The sequence below is a fragment of the Sceloporus occidentalis genome, unplaced genomic scaffold (genome assembly GCF_023333645.1).
Source record: "Sceloporus occidentalis isolate IW3139 unplaced genomic scaffold, rSceOcc1.0.p SCAF_2, whole genome shotgun sequence".
Classification (NCBI taxonomy): Eukaryota; Metazoa; Chordata; class Lepidosauria; order Squamata; family Phrynosomatidae; genus Sceloporus; species Sceloporus occidentalis.
Window position 1 is genome coordinate 2,847,553 of NW_028316982.1, and position 17,536 is coordinate 2,865,088.

Genomic DNA, 17,536 nt, shown 5'->3' on the forward strand with positions numbered 1-17,536 from the left:
ACTTGATTTCCACTTGATTTATTGCAGTATTTCACTGAGGAGTCATTTACCTCCGCTGCTTCTGGATGTTTTAACATGTTAATGTGTTGGTGTGGGCTTGTAAGAATTCCATAATATGGTATAGGAGGAAAGGTGTGGTCAGTTGTCAACAAGATCCAGAGTTATACATCTGGATGCCTCTTCTTTCATAAAAATGTACATAGATCATGGCAACATGGTTGTCAATAAGTCATAGAATAACATTATTGCTTCAGTGGCAATGCTGAATTCATATTGTCACAAATGTTATCACACTTTGTTATAATTACAGTGTCATATTGTCAGTAGCATCAGTAGGGTCCTCTCAGACCACACCATAAAGAAGACTTAGTAATGTTTTATACACTATTAATTTGAAGGTATATCAGTTTTAATATGGTAATAGTTTAATTCTATGTTAATTGTCACTTTGTGGGTTTTTAATTGTACTGTGTTTGTATACTGTAAGCTGCTTTGAATCCCAATTTTTTTTTGGGGGGGGGAAGAGGGTACTACTACTACTACTACTACTAATAATAATAATAGAATTCCAAGATATAGCCGTGTTAGTCTGTAGAATCAGTATGTAGAGAGATCTTGTAGCTCCTTTGAGACTAACTAAAAGAAAGAAGTTGGCAGCATGAGCTTTTGTAGACTTCAGTGTACTTCCTCAGATGCATTTTGATTTACATAGTTTCATGTGGTTAAAGTGAAAATTTAGTATAATGTGATGTTTCTAAAGAAAATTTCAAAAGATTATCAAAAAAGGAATTACACGGCTTGGGCTTCTTCTTTGTCTTTCCATGAGCCCTGGCCCACTCCTGCCTTCTCTCCCGCTGACCTCCAGAGTTTTAAAGGGACACAGGCGAACACCAGGGCCCACTTCTGCCCAAAGGCTGATATTTAGGGAGCAATGGTGTCACCCCCTTTGATGCCCCCAACACATTGTTTATTTGTCTTCTTCTTAATACAGCTTTTATTTTCAGGCATGAAGGAACTAGACAAGATCCTAAAGACTAAAAACATACAACTGAGCACTGAAGTCAGAATCATCCAAGCCACTATATTCGTCATCACCATAATGTACAAATGCAAGAGCTGGACAGCGAAGAAAGCTGACAGAATGGACATTAGTTCACTGGAGACGTGCTGCAGGAGAAGAGCGCTGAGGATCCCATGGATGGCCAAAAAGACAAACCAATGGGTTCTAGAACAAATCAAGCCTGAACTCTCCCTGGAAGCAAAGATGATGAAACTGAGGTTGTCAGAGTTTTGCCACATCATGAGAAGGCATAAATCACCGGAAAAGACAATAATGCAAACAAACAAACAAACAAGCTTCATTTGTATACTGCTTCATACCGCCTAAGCAGCGTCTAAGCGGTTTACAACTGTAATCTAATTTGCCCCCAACAATCTGGGTACTCCTTTTAGCAAACCCCTCGGAAGGGTTCAAGCCTGAGTCGAGCTTGAGCCTTTTTTCTGGTCTTGAACTCGCAACCTTATGGTTTTGAGTGAGTGGCTGCAGGACAGGCCTTTAACCACTGCGCCACCAGGGCTGAGAACAACAGGAAGAGAAGCTGACCCTATGCCAGATGGATAGACTCAGTCAGGGAAGTCATGATCCTGAACCTATCTCAGATCCAGGAATCTACAGACCCAGTATTAACCTTAATATTGAGGAAAATGTACAGGAGTCTGTCTGCAATTATCTTGATGACAATGAAGTGGTTAGTGGGTGTTTGTCAACCACAACAACAACAGAGGGACTTTTTGGTGACAACAAACAATGACATCCCATTCCCTCCTTCAAGCTTTTTTGTTGCTTTTCTGCTTGACTGCAGCTCTCACCGAGGCTGGAAAGAAATGGATTTCCCAGGCTAATGAGTAAGCCTTCTTATCACAAAAACAATGTTCCTAGGTGAGTTGTTTCTGGAAAAGGCATTAAGAGCCATTAGGTTTACAAAAGGCCTGCTCCTGGTTGAGGGTGCTAGAACAAAAAATGGTAAAATGGTGAAGGGTCTGGAAACCATGCCTTACGGAGACTTAGGGAGCTGAGTATGTTTAGCCTGGAGAAGAGACGGTTAAGAGGTGATATGATATAGCCCTGTTTAAATATATGAAGGGATGCCATATTGAGGAGGGAGCAAGCTTGTTTTCTGATGCTCCAGAGAATAGAACCCGGAGCAATGGATGCAAGCGAAAGGAAAAGAGATTCCAGCTCAACATTAGGAGGAACGCCCTGACAGTAAGGGCTGTTGGACAGTGGAATAATCTGGATCAGAATCTGGTGGAGTCTCCTTCTTTGGCTGGAAGGCCATCTGTTGGGGATGGTTTGATTGTGAGTCCCTGCATGGCAAAATGGGGTTGGAATGGATGGCCTTTGGGATCTCTCCCAACTCTACGATTCTAACTCTGAGGGCAGAGTTAGTACAGAGTGCCTGCACTTTAGATTTTACCATTCTACACTGTGCACACATTGTCCATGTGACCCTCCAGATTGTTTTCTTGTAGCCGCCATCAGCCCTAGCCAGCATGGCCAGAGGTTAAGGATTGTAGGAGTTATCTGTTCTTTCTTCTGTTAACTGCCGTCAAGTTGACTTCAACTTATGGTGACCCTGCCATCCACCAGCTGCTAAGGTCTTGCAGGCTCAGGGCCCCCATGGCCTCCTTAATCATGTCTATCCACCTGTAATGTGGTCTTCCTCTTTTCCTACTACCATCTACCATACCAAACATAGGTGACCCTGCTTATCCATGGATTCCTTATCCATGGCTTACAATATTCAGTACATCCATATACATTCCAAAAAGCAAACCTTGAATTTGCCATTATATATAAGCAAAGCCATTTTACCATCACATTGTACATAATGGGACTTGAGCATCCATGGATTTTGGTATCTGCAGGGGGTCCTGGAACCAAACCCCAGCAGATACCAAAACCCCTCTGTATTTCTTGTCATTTCTTATTCAGCCGTGTCTTCTTATAACATGGTCAAAGTATGGTTCAGTTTAATCAACTTGGCTTTTAAGGAGAGTTTTTTTAAAGGAGAGGGAGGTTTACTTTTGCCTTCCTCTGAAGCTGAGAGAATGACAGGTCTGGAAACTTTGCCTGATGAGGAGAGGCTCAGGGAGCTGGGGATGTTTAGCCTGGAGAAGAGAAGGTTAAGAGGTGATATGATATGAGCCCTGTTTAAATACTTGAAGGAATGTCATATTGAGGAGGGAGCAAGCTTGTTTTCTGCTGCTCCAGAGACTAGGACCCAGAGCAATGGATGCAAGATACAGGAAAAGAGATTCCAGCTCAGCATTAGGAGGGACATGGAACTAAGAGCTGTTTGATAGTGGAAGACGTTGTCTCAGAGAGTGGTGGAGTCTCCTTCTTTGGAGATTTTTAAACAGAGGCTGGATAGTCATCTCTTGGGGATGCTTTGACTGAGAGTTCCTGCATGGCAAAATGGGGATGGACTGGATGTCCCTTGGAGTCTCCTCCATCTCTATGATTCTTTGCTGGTTCTCTTATGCTTTTCTATACAGATTAATTTATGCATTACATTTCTACCTTGTCCTTCCTCCAGAGCTCAGCTCAGGGAGTGTACACAGCCCCCCACCATTTCATCCTAGAACCTGTTAAGACAGCAAGGCTTAGCAAGACAGCAAGTAGCCCCAGTTCCTTCAGCCTTGTGGCTGAGCAGGGATTTCACGGAGTCTCTATCAGGCACCCTAGAAAAGGTCAGCATCTGACCACTACACACAGGCTCCAGACACAGCCAGCAGCCAAGGTGTCATGTGGACGGTCTGGGGTGTGTAGTCTTGTGTGTGCCTCGGAGATACAAAGATACTCCATTCAAGAGCAGCTGATTCATTCTGGATCACTGCAAGACCCTGTGACCGCTGGCATTGCCAATTATGCAGCCTATGCCAGGGAACTGCCCTCCGTTCTGGGCTGTTTTGTAAAAAGTGAAACTAGGAAGACTCTGTCAAGTCCCTGCTCAGTGCCCTCTCCTGCTTTTCAGGTTTCCCACACAGACACACATAGAAACACACACACAAAGGCTGGCTAGTGACTTACATGTGCATGAGTGCAATTAATGTGACCTGAATAGATTAGGAAGCTGGGCCAAAGCTAATAAAATGAACTTCAACACAGAGAAATGTAAGGTACTGCACTTAGGGCGGAAAAATGAAATGCACAGATATAGGATTATGGGGGACACCTGGCTGAATGAGAGACTTTCCTGTGTGAAAGGGATCTGGGAGTGCTAGTAAACCACAAATTGAACATGAGTCAACAGTGCGATGCGGCAGCTAACAAGGCCAATGCTATTTTAGGCTGCATCAATAGCAGTATAGTGTCTAGATCAAGAGAAGTCATAGTGCCACTGTATTCTGCTCTGGTCAGGCCCCACCTGGAATATTGTGTCCAGTTCTGGGTACCTCAATTTAAAAAGGATGTGAAGAAACTGGAGTCATGTGTCCAAAGGAGGGCGACTAAAATGGTGAAGGGTCTGGAAACCATGAAGCCCTATGAGGCGAGACTTAGGGAGCTGGGGATGTTTATTGTGGAGAAGAGAATTTTAAGAGGTGATTTGTCCTGTCAGTTGTCATCTCAAATAGATGCAGTGGCCAGGAGTGCTTGTTACCAACTTTGGTTGATATGCCAACTGTGACTGTAGGTAGACCAGGGGGATGTAGAAGCAGTGGTGCATGCGCTAGTCATCTCTCGCCTTGACTTCTGCAATGTGCTCTGTGTGGGGCTACCCTTGTGCCAAGTTTGGAAGCTCCAATTAGTTCAAAACATGGCAGCCAGACTGGTCCCCAGGACATCCAGGTTTGACCACATAAGGCCTGTTTTGGAAAGTCTTGACTGGGCGCCAGTCGGCTTCTGGAGACAGTGCCGGGTGTTGGTTCTCACCATTCAAGTCCTGCATGGGCCCAGCAGGTTCCTTGTGGGAATGCCTCTCCTACACTCTCACAACCTCAGAGAAGAATGTGTTAGAAGGCAGATTGGGAACAGCCTCCAGAGGCCTTTCTTTGCTGCCACCTGAAAACTATGGGATGACCTTGTGGAAGAGATCCCTTTGAAGAAGGCAGTCGAGAGGGATCTCTTCTGGTGGGCCTTCCCGCCTTGATCCCTCGGATGATGGATCCCCATTCGCTTTCGATGCTCCACTCCCTTTGATTGCAATTGAACTGTGGATTGTACTTAAGATGGGGAGTGTTTGGGGATTCCCTTTGGCTGTCTTTTATTATGTCTGCTGTCATCCTGCCTGGATCCCCAGGGAAAGGATCCATCATCAATGCTTCTGTGAGGCCGAGGGCCATCGATCTCTCGGGGTTCGGGGGGGGGGGCCTCTGGGGCCATGTTCGAGGAGACTTTCTTCCTGAGGTGTCGCCAGCATCTGTCTCTGAAGAGGCCAGAGATGCTGCTGGCGAAGCACCAGGAAGAAACTCTTTTGAAACATGGCGGCCACAGAGCCCCCAGCATCCACAAACGTCAATAAACGCTTCTTGTTGTTGTTGTTGTTGTTGTATGGTCGCCCAGTCTGAGTCTTTGAAGGGGAGTCGTGACAGGGAGGAGGGAGCCGCTTGTTTTCTGCTGCAGAGAAGACAGCTCCAGGAGAAGAGCTTCCTGGGAGTGGAGCAGAGGCCCCAGAGGGAGAGTTCCTGCACGGCGGAGGCAGCCAGGGCTGGGGCTGGAGCAGGGCCCTCCTCCTCCTCCTCGGGGCGGGCGCCCTTGGCTCAGCTGGGGCTGCTGCCCAGGAGGCCCGCCCGGCCGGCCGGGGGCGGAGGCTGCGGGGCGGGGAGCTGCTGCTGCTGCTGCTGGGCCCTTCTTGGGCGGCCAGACGGGGCCGGGGCTTCTTCTTCTGCTGCTGCTGGGGCTGCTTCTTCGGATGCCGGGCATGGCTTCCTCCTCCTCCTCGGAGCGGAGCCCCCTCCTGGCCTACCGCCTCTGCAGCAACAGCAGCAGCCTCTCCTGCTCCCGGCAGCAGTCCGGGCGCAAGCTGCCCACCTGCCTCGGGGTGGTCATCCCGACTCTGCTGGCCATGTTCAGCGTGGTCCTCTTCCTCCGCCTCGGTGGGTGAGCGGCGAAGGCAAAGGGGCCTCGGATGGAGGGAAGGACAGGGGAGAACAAGGAAGAAAGAAAGAAAGAAAGAAAGAAAGAAAGAAAGGGGAAAGGAAAAGAAGGAAGAGAAAGGAAAGAAAGAAAGAGGGAAAGTTAGAAAAAGAAGGAGGGAGAGAAAGGAAAGAAAGATAGTAAGGAAGGAAGGAAAAGAAAGGACTGCCAAGCCCATCGCCCCCTCCTCCCGGAGGGCCAGGGGATTCTGGGAGTTGCAGTCCCTTCCCCCAAGTCCCGCTCCCCAAAAGCGCTGAGCCCCGAAGGCAGCCCTCCTTCCTGGGCAGAAAGGCCAGCAGCAGCAGCAGCACAGGAGGGAAGGCTCTGTGTGTGTGTGTCTGTGTGTGTGTGTGTGAGGGGGGGTTTGTATACACACACACACACACACACAGCCAAACCCTGCTGAATCTCAAACCAGAGTCGCTCTCTCTCTCTCGCTCTCTCGCTGTGTCTCCTTCGAGAGACCAACAGATAGAAAAGCAACGTTAGGAGCCGGACTTTCCCAGCTAGGCTCGGAAGACGAGAAGATGGCTTGAAGTGTGCGGCTATTTATGCCTTTATATTTATAGCCCGCCTTGTTGTTGTTGTTGTTGTTGTTGTTGTTGTTGTGAGCCTTGAAGCCCCTGCTGCTGCTGCTGAGGGGCCTCTCCTGGCCTTCCTTGGCAAGAGCGGTCCAGAGGAGGCCTGCTGCTGCCCTCGCCTTCCTCTGAGGCTGAGAGAGTGGGACCTTTCGGAGCCCCAGGGGGATCATTTGAACCTCCTTCTCCAGAGCCAGAGGCCAACCTTCGAACCTCCGCACCACTACAAACCCCATACTCCCCTTCCTCCAGGGGCAGGGGATGCTGGGTGTTGCAGTCCAAAAGGGGAAAACTCCCCCCCCCCCCCCCCAATCTCTAACCTTTAAAACCCTCATCAGGAAAGTTCAACTCCCAAGGACAGTTAAGAAAGAAGAATTTATATACTGTGTTGTTGTTGTTGTTGTATACTTTCAAGTGTTTTCTGAGCTATGGCAACCCAAAGGCAAACCTATCATGGGGATTCAGTAGCAAGAATTGCTCAGAGAGAGTGTTGCCATTGCCTTCTCCTGAGGCTGAGAGAGTGTGACTTAACCAAGGCCTCCCAATGGGTTTTCATGGCTGAGCAGGGATTTGAACCCCAGTCTCCAGAGTCCTAGTCCAACATCCAAACATCTAAACCTTTCCTGTCCTATAAACTATGTAAGAGTTGCTGGTTTAGAACTTTCTGAAGTAGGGATTCGAACCCTGGTCTCCAGCGTCAGCTAGGCCACATCTGTACTGCAGAAATAATCCAGTTTGATGCCACCTTAAGGGCCTCATTCCCATTAGGTTTTAAACTGGTTCCCAAATTGGTGTGAAGTGGTTTAAATGACCCTGGTTCACACTCAAAGCGAATCAGGGAGGGGGCCATGCGCCAGACTCATTTAACCCCCGTCTTTTTGATGCTGACTTTTTCTGTGTCATTTTCAATAAATCAATTCTGCGCAAATGTGAACCGGATGCGGATTGGAACCGATTTAATTTTACCCTTCAGTCAGTCGGAGTGCATCCATTTTGAACCAATGCATTCGTCACCATGAACCACAAATGGGCTATTTTACTTTATTTTGCAGCAAGAAAATGCGATCGGGGCAAATGTAGTGTCAGCCACACTCCACTCTGAACCCATCCATCCATTTGGATCACACAGCAATTTGTTGGGAAGTGGGAATGCATCCTTTAACTGCCATGGCTCAGTGCTAGGGAATTCTGGGAACTGTAGACTTGTGAGAGACTCATTTCAGATGCCACAATTCCCAGCATTCCCTAGCAGAGAGCCAGGGGGCAGTTAAAGTGGAGTATTTCTGCAGTGCGGATGCAGCCTGAGCGTCTGTATTACTTACTGTCTGAGGCTGCATCCACACTGGAGAAATAACCCGGTTTGGCACCGCTTTTACTGCCCTGGCTCAAGGCTGTGAAATTCTGGGAGTTGGAGTTTGTTGTGGGGCCCAGAGTGGAGCAGAGCTTAAGGAAGGAAGGCCCCGCAACAAATTCCAGCTCCCAGAATTCCATAGCCTTGAGCCAGGGCAGTCTAAGCGGTGCCAAACCGGGTTATTTCTCCAGTGTGGATGCAGCCTCAAAGTAGTTTAAACATCGCTTCAGTCCAGAACTGGCCAAGTGGCTTTTGGCAAGCCAATGCTAGGAATTATTTATCTTTCTTTCCAGGAGGATCTGGTTTGTTACACTGACCTACTTTGCAGGGTTGGCATAAAAGAGGTCAGGGAGATCTACAGAAGTAGATAGACTGCTACTCCCACTGTGCCTCACCATTGCCCAGGCTGATGGGAGTTGGAGTCCAACAGCATAAGGAGGGTCAAAGGGGTTTGTTTTTATGTTTATCTATTTATTTACAGCATTAATTAAGCAGAGCCTGGATGGCCATTTGTCGGGGATGCTTTGATTGAAATTTCCTGCATGGCAGAATGGGGTTGGACTGGATGGCCCTTGGGGTCTCTTCCAAATAGGATTCTAGGATTCTGTGATTCTAATGCTGTTGGTTTGTGGGTTTTGCGGTTGTTTCCTACTTATGGTGACCCTAAGGCAAACCCTATCACCGGGTTTTGTTGACAGGTTTTTTTTTTGCCATGGCCATCATCTGAGGCTGAGAGAGTGTGACTTGCCCAAGGTGATTAGTTTCCATGGCTGAGCCAGGATTCGAACCCTGATCTCCAGAGTCCAATGCTCAAACCACTAACCCACGCTGTCTAATTAATTTTAGATCCTCATTTTATTCCAGTCTGGGATCTAGGACATGTCACCGTAGGAGTGAAGCCAAATCCAATTAAAACGATGCAAAAGTTTCCTATCAAAAGAACTGTATTAAAAGTGTTTCTGCGTAACTGTTTTAAAAGGCTTCTAAAATGATAAAGATACAATTGTAAAGATAAAGCTAACCATGGGACCTTGTAGCACCTTTTGGACTGAGTTAGGGTGGATCCACACTGCAGAATTAAAGCACCTTGATACCAGTTCAACTGTTGAAGCTCCATCTGGTGCAATCCTGGGATTTGTAGTTTGGTGGCCTATTCAGCGTTGTCTTTCAGAGAGCTCTGGCACCTCACCAGACTACAGATCCCGGGATTCTGTGGGAGAGAGCCACAACCGTTAAAGTGGTGTCAAACAGTGTGGATGCAACATAACTCAGTCCCAAAGGTGTTTCAAACTCCCATTGTTAACAGTATCTTTACAATTGTATCTTTATCATTTTGTCAGTCTTTTAAAACAGTTACGAATAAACACAGGGTCCATCCAGTCTAACTCCCTTCTGCCATGCAGGAATTCTCAATCTAAGCATCCCTGACAGATGGCCGTCCAGCCTCTGTTTAAAGACCTCCAAGGAAGGAGACTCTATCACTCTCCATTGAGGGAGTTTGTTCCACTGTTGAACAGCCCTTACTCTCAGGAAGATCCTGAGCTGGAATCTCTTTTCCTGTTGCTTGCATCCATTGCTCCATTGGGTCCTAGTCTCTGGAGCAGAAGAAAACAAGCTTGCTCCCTTTTCAATATGACATCCCTTCAAGTATTTAAACAGGGCTCCCATATCACCTCTTAACCTTCTCTTCTCCAGGCTAAAAACTGAAATTCTTAGATTTGTAGTTTTAGAAGGACTTTAACCTTCACCGTCAAAGAGTGCTGGTGCTTGACAAAACTACAAATCCCAGATTCTGGGATAGATCCATGACAGTTAAGGTGGGATCAAACTGCATTATTGCTACAGTCTCACTCCTAAAATGCCCACTCTTTCCAGAAGAGATGCCACCATCCATCTGCTACTTAAGAGACGGAGGGGAAAGGCTTGGGACTTGTCCAAGGCCATAGGGCAAATGGGTGGCAGAGTTGGGTTTTGAACACAGATCTCTTCCTGAGTCACTGAAATTTTTGCTGTTCCTACAATATATTGAGGCAACCCAGCCTGGTGTTGTGGTTTGAGCATTGGACTCTGGACCCTGGAGATCAGGTTTCAAATCCCAGCTTGGCCATGGAAGCCCAATGTGTGGCTTTGGGCAAGTCACAAACTCTCAGCCTCAGAGGATGGCAAGGGCAAACCTCCTGCGATGAAACTTGCCAAGAAAACTCCCATGTAGGGTCAGCCAAAGTTGGAAATGAAGGCACACATAATCCAGAATTCCACTGCATTGATCCGTGGCACTTACAGTGGTATCAAACTGGATTATTTCTGTCGCATGGATGCAGTCTCTTTCATTTACAATAAATAAATATACTGTATAGCCTTAGTGGGATTGCAAAAAGGGACCAAACAGTGAAGCCTACCTGCTTCTTTCACCTGTACATTTGGAGATAAGACATTCTCTTGCCAAAATTGTGATGGCAACTGAGAAAATGGAAATGGCTGAGCTTGGAAGTGCTGTGGGCAATAAAATCAGGTTTTTCATTTCTGTGGGGCAGCCAGGGCTCTTTGCAGTCATTATAGTCTCTGCATGTCTTGATTAATGTCGTTTTTCCATTGGAATGGAGTGTTGCCACACGGCATTAATTAAGCGCATAGGGAGGCGGTGCAGGAGATGGACTTATTTATTCATTCTGGACTGGGACCAAAATTGGATTAAGGCACCTTCTCAGGAAGAGTTCACACCATCTGGGCCACCTGGAAGTTCACTGCGAGTTCACACCATCTCAGCAGAGAAGTTAAAAAAGTCATCAATTTCCTTGCCCTCCGCGAAGAAGGTTGCCTTCATTTTTGATTTTTGTCCTCTAGGAGGAAATCAGTGAGGCTTTTTCTGCCTTTGGGTGAGAGCGAAAAGACCAGTCTTTCCTCTGGAGTTTCTTTCCTTTTTTTAGTGGTTTCTCTGCAAGGGTTTTGTGATTTTTTGGGGGTGTCTTGCCCTTGTGTAAGTTTCCTTGCAGATGGAAAAATGGTCATTTTTCTGCAACGTGGAACATTAAAGTTGCAAAAGTGGCATTGCACATAAGGTTCACTCGTGCACCTTTTGTGTGGCTATGCATGCATATTGTGAATGGATGCACATTTGGCTGTGTGTTTGGTTACACACTGGGTGTCTCGGTTCGCTTGCACAATGTTTCCATTCAGCAGAAGAGTTGCGTGTGTAGCACAATGAATACATAATGCATAGCTTCTCATGTCACTCTTCATGTAATAAGGAGTGTCATAGCAATGGCTATAGTTGGTGAAAGCAAGAGGCACTTCTGGTTTTAGAATCAGAGTGTTGGAAGGAACCACAAGGGTCATACACCTGCCTTGCAGGAGAATACTGTGGTCTCTCCCCATTTGTTGGCGCTGGCGGTGAAGGGCCCCCACGAATGTGGAAAAACCGCAAATAATCCTTTTTACCTAGGAAAACACCTCTCTAGGAATCTCCAGGTCCTCCAGGGCAACACTGTGGTAGGTCCTCCAGCATCATTCTACGGTCACCATCTGCCAGATGTTGTTGATCATAGAATCATGCTGGAAGACCTACTATTGCCCAGAGAAGTGTTTCCTCTAGGAACGGCTAGAGTTCTCCAGCACAGCTCTATGGTCAACCTATTGCAGACTTGCTCTGAAGGACCTAGAGATTCCTAGAGAGAATGTATTAATCAAAACCGCAAATGCTCAAATCCAAAAAAGTCAATGCTGCAAATGTGGGGGGCCAGCTGTAGAACTACAATAGTTATGAAAGATGCTCATCTAACCTCTGTCTAAAGCCTTCCAGAGAAAGTCCACCACCCGGCAAGGCAGTCTGTTTGACTCTCCAAATGGCTCTGACAATAAAGAAGCTCTTCCCAATATTTAGTGGAATCCCTTTTCTTGTCATTTGAAGCCATCCTCTAGTATCTGGAGCAGCAGAAAAGGAGCTTGCTTCATCTTCCATGAGACAGGGCTCTCATATCATCTCTTAGGCTGCATTTGCAATGCAGAAATAATCCAGGTTGACACTACTTTAATTGCGATGGCCCCATGCTGTTGAATTCTGGGAATTGTAGTTTGTTGTGGCACCAGAGCTCTCTGACAGAGAAGGCTAAATGTCTCACAAAACTATAGCTCCCAGAATTCCATAGCACTTGAGCAATGGCAGTTAAAGTATTGTCAACCTGAATTATTTCTCGGATGCGGACGCAACCCTAATCTCCTCTTTTCTTTTCCTCTTTTCTTTTCTAAACTACAGTAGTTTCCTTTTTTAAAAAAAATATATTAATATTAAATGAAACATAAACACATAGAATCATAGAATTATAGAACTGTAGACAATTCTTGTAGACACAACCACACCTATGTTTTAAACCGTATCTAAAAACAAATATACATAACAACAAAACTTGAAACTCAACTGAACAACAAAAGTATGGACTTCCAGCCCCAACTGATGGTTATATTCCACTATAACTAAATTTCCTTTAAGAGATATATTTATGCTTCTCCTGCATATAAACTCTGCACTGCAGGAATAATCTGGTTTGACACCATTTTAACTGCCATGGCTCAGTGTTGTGGAATTCTGGGAACTGTAGTTTTGTGAGACATTCAGCCTTCTCTGTCAGGGAGCTCTGGTGCCACAACAAAGTACAGATCCCAGGATTCCATAGCATTGCACCATGGAAGCTAAAGTGGTGTCAAGCTGGATTATTTCTGCAGTGCAAATGCAGCCTCCCTTTAATTTACAATGCCTAAAATAGATATATAGCCCTAGAGTGGGCTTGCAAAAAGGGAATAAACTTTGTTCTAATGTTGCGTTGTTTACACCGGTGAGCGTTAATTTTCTATCTGTGAAAAAATTCATGCCCAGTGGACCTTCACATCTATTGTGCCTTTATTAACTGTATGCATTATGTGAGAGTAAGTGTGGTGTCGTGGTTTGGATGTTGGACTGTGACTGGAGACTAGGGTTTGAATCCCTGTTTGGCTCTGGAAATACACTGGATGGTCTTGAGCAAGTCACACTCTCTCAGCCTCAGGGGAAGGCAGTGGCATACCTCCTCTGTACCAATCTTGCCAAGAAAACCTCATGATTGGTTTGCCTTAGGGTTGCCATAAGCCAGAAATGACTCAAAGGCACACAGCGCACACACACATGGATTGTGTATTTAATATGAAACATTGACTATTTATGTGGATTTATGAGAAATTGACCTTTTCAATTGATGCATAGTGTGTGTAAGGGTGTGTATATGTATTTACAATATTATTCCCTGACTTGGTTGGTTATCAGTTGTGTAAGTCAGGACCTATAGTTCCCTTTTTCTTCTCTTGTCAGTTCCTAAAAGCCTGTTGGAATAGAAGAGTTTTCACTGGCCGGTGCAAGCAGAACCAGTTGTATTTCTGTCTGTCGGAACTGGATATAAATCTGTATATAGTGGCTGGCAGCTTTTGTTAGGGAACAGTTGGGCTTAAATTGAATGGTTTCCTTTATAAAATGTTTGGACTGATTTCCATTAAGTTAGGCAGGAATCCCTGGAGGACGATTGGCTATCATTTAATCTTTTGCAGAATATACAATTGGCCAAGTTCAGTCCAGTCCACATTTTACTCAGCATAGCAGTTTCTTCTTGGAAAACTATGGTGCGTTACAGACCGCCCAAAACGGGAGGTCTCGCGCCGCTGCCGGTTGCTGCGCCTGGGAACCGCAGCAGCCAAACTGCGCAGTTCCTGGACGCAGTAAGAAAGAAGCACCAAATGGCGTTTCTTCCTGCGCCCTGGAAGTGAAGGCGCAAGGCGCGCACTTGCAGCGCCACTTCCAGTGCACGACGTCTGGACGCTGTGCGTCCGCGATGTCAAAATGGCGGCACCCATCTGTATATGGCACTGCCATTTTGATGTACTCGTTACACACGAGGGACAAGGCGCGCCAGGAAGCGCCACCCCTCGCACGTAACAACGGCGTCTCATTGGCCCTCTGTAATGCACCTATAGTAATTAAATTGATACAATAGCTCTAGAACAGTGTAGTGTGATTTTGTTACATCAGGGTGACCAGATGTCCTCCTTTTCCAGTACGTGTCCAACATTTTGGCCTTCTGTCCAAGAGGAATGCCAAAATGTCCTCCATTATGAGCATGACTAAGAAGCATGATATTAGTGTTTATAGGTTTTGTTTGGTACATTTTAGTGTCCTATATTTTGTGTGCAAAATGTTCTCCTTTGCGGTTAGGTCATCTGGTCACTCTGTGTCAAAACATGGCTTTTTATTGAAGTCTTCTGGCCTAAACTGATTTCATCCCATTTGCACTATGGTTTGCATGGTTTTAAGCTGTTCTAAGTATTTTTATCTTAAGTGCTAAATGACTTAATATGCTTTTGACATTTTAAAATGATTGTTTTTGTTTTAATCTGATTTTATTGCACGCAGCCCTAAAATCCAAGGACTCAGGGCAGGGATGAAAGTATTTTAATAAGTGAAATAGACTCCATGCATCACGTCCCCTTTTTGTTTGTTACTGTCCTCCCTCCAAGATTCTGGGAAGAAAGTGTCAGTAAGACAGAAGAAGGGAAATGTTTGGAATCGACTTGCTGTCATCTTAGACTTTATTGTTGCTAGAATTCAAAGCTATAGCCTTGTTGGCCTGGAAAATCAGCCTGCAAAGGGATCTTGTAGCAAGGGGACTAACTGTGTGAAAGAAGTTGTTGCATGATCTTTCATAGTCTTGGTCTGCTTCCTCAGATGCATGCCCAAAATGCATGGCCAAGTCTGTAAAAGTTTATGCTTTCTTCTGCATGATTTGTCTCAAAGGTGTTGCATGATCCTTTTGCATACTAACTCCTGGAAGGAGAGCTTTTGGGAGCTGTAGCCCCAAAAGTAACTTTTCTGAGCTCTGATTATGGTTCCAGAACATGCACATTCAGAGAGTCTGAAGACTTTGTTAATTGAAAACAAGAAGATGAGCAGGAGGATGCAGGTGCATCTCTTCAATAGAGGAATGGTGGGTCTTAGAAAGAGGCTGAGGGGCCATGGGTCAGAGTGCTTTAACTGAACATTTCTCTAGTGGCAGGGAGCTGGACCACATGGCCCTTGAGTCCATTCCAGCCCTGAGGTCTTATGTTTCTGTATTCATGTCCTGTACTTGAACTTCTCATTTGAGGACATCATCATCTTTTTAGTATGCAAAGGGATCTTGTAGCATCTTTGAAACCAACTGAAAGAAAGCAGCTGGTTGTATGAGCTTTAGTAGACTTAAACCTACTTCCTCAGATGCATGTGGTTGTTGTGTGTTGTATGTCTCCAAGTCATTTCTGAATCATGACGACCCTCAGCAAACCTGTTGTGGAGTTTTCTTGGCAAGGTTTATTCAGAGTGGGTTTGCCATCGCCTTCCTCTCTGGCTGAGAGAGTGTGACTTGACCAAGTGCACCAAGCTGGCTTTCATGGCTGAGCAGGGAATCGGACTGCAGTTTTCAGAATGCTAGTCAAAAAACCTGCAGCAGACTGGCTGTCCTCTTAAACTTTAGGGCCTGAAGATGAACACATTTTATTGGAAGCTAGTGGCAACTACCTTGGCAATGGTCATTAAGACAGACTTACCTTTAAGCCCTACATGCTTTAAGTGTTCCTGGACTGCAACCTATTTCATCGGAAGCAAAGAATGTTGCTTCACTTGGCCAAATATTGCACACATGCTGATGTGGGAAGGGAAAAGAAGAGATATGAAATCTGAAAGGTGACTAGATTGATCATTATCTTAACAATGGTCATTTAATAAACAGTGGCTAGGAGGTAACATAGACATCCTAGCTGGGATAAGCAGACTGACACAAGTATGATGGTGAAAACCTTTGTGCATTCTGTATCCAATAACCACAAATGTCATGTTGTTTCTTTTAAGACATTTTCCTAATATAGGTATGAGAGCTGGAGTTCAAATTCTGCAGAAACACTGGTGGGTCCTGAAAAATAAGAGCCTGTGAAATAGAAATGTTTAAAAGGCCAGGCAGTAAAAATACCTTAAACAATGGCCATTAACAAAGAATCATCCCTGCAAAGATGCTGATTAGCATTTGAGGGGAGATAACTTTGTCTCTTTTCAGGCCACAGGAGATAAAGCTGAATTCTTCAGCAAATCTTGTTCAGCTGTTTTAGGTTTCAATTGGCCTTTGAAGTTTTCCATTCAACCGCCTTCAGATCAGAGTCCTGTCTGAACTTTTTGCATTGCAGTTCCTTCTGATGGCAGTCCTCCCACTCACTTGCTTTATGCAAACATGGATATAATAATCAGCCAATTCAAGCCGTCTTCATGCATCTCTATAATCTACAGAACTGGGTGGCACAGTAAAGTGTGCTAGTCTTCAAGGTGCTGCAAGACTCCTTTGTTTTTATTGCAGAGGACTAATTCTGCAGGGAAATTGAAGCCAGGTGTTCTTGCTAATCTGCAACAGTTGCTACTGATTTAACTTCTGCCAACCTTTTTGTCTAGCATTCCCTTTCCAAAAAGTTTCATCATATGTCAATGGAAAGCATACATGGAGAGCACAGGGGTCTTGCCCTCTCTCTCTCACTCATAAACTGTAATCCTGTTGGCGTTTTAGACATACTTAAGGGCCTGTATGGACAGGCCAAAATAAAGCTGCTTTGGGTCACTTTGGAGATATGTTGTTTAAATGATGCTTGCGTCCTAAGAGTCCAGAAGCCGCGCCAAAGCCACGCTTCACTCCTTAGCAATGGAGCGTGGCTTTGGCGTGGCTTCCGGACTCTTAGGACATATCTCCAAAGTGACCTGAAGCAGCTTTATTTTAGCCTGTCTGTATGGGGTCTAAGTTTCCTTATGGTAGCAGTTGGACAGTCCTGTCCGTTGTGCAGTCAAGGTCATGGAAGCCCAGTTGCGCATGCAGTGCTATGAGTGTGAAATGTGCAGTGCATTTGTTTGTCAATTTGTTGTTTTACAATTCCACATGCAGAGTTTAACAGTTTGAGCATTGGAGCATCAATCTGGAGACAAGGATCTGAATCCCCGCTTGACCTTGGAAACCCACTGGGTCACCTTGGGCAAGTCACACTCTCTGTCTCAGAAAACTCCATAACTCAAAAACGACTTGAAAGCACACAACAACAGCCCCAAATTAGGAACTGGGATACTTTCTCCAGTAATAGGCACTGAGATGCATACTGCAGTGATATTGGAGGGAGCGTGCATTCGTTGTGACAAATAGCCATCCATAGCCACATTTTTCATGAATATCTTTAATTCCACCTTTCAAGGCTTCTTTAACTTTGGGATAACTCAGCCTATGGCTTGACAACTATCCTTGCCACCTTAGGACTTGGGCTTAAGGGCATTTCTTGTCTCTGGATCGTCACCTCCTATTTGCACTCTAGTCTGTCTGCAGGAAAAGAACACTTTTGTGTTCAGCACATGGATGGGGAAGTCATGCAGCCCTCCAGATGTTGCTGAACTGT

General features: G+C 45.5%; 1 protein-coding gene across 1 annotated transcript in view; it reads left to right on the forward strand.

Annotated features, from left to right (window-relative positions):
- The first annotated feature begins 5,924 nt into the window (after nt 1-5,924).
- LOC149317875 (solute carrier family 12 member 9-like) overlaps nt 5,925-17,536 on the forward strand; it is a 131,199-nt gene continuing 119,587 nt past the window's right edge. Inside the window, exon 1 of the mRNA XM_089513250.1 lies at nt 5,925-6,099. Within this exon, the coding sequence (XP_089369376.1) occupies nt 5,925-6,099 (175 nt within the window). The remainder of the gene's footprint in view (nt 6,100-17,536) is intronic.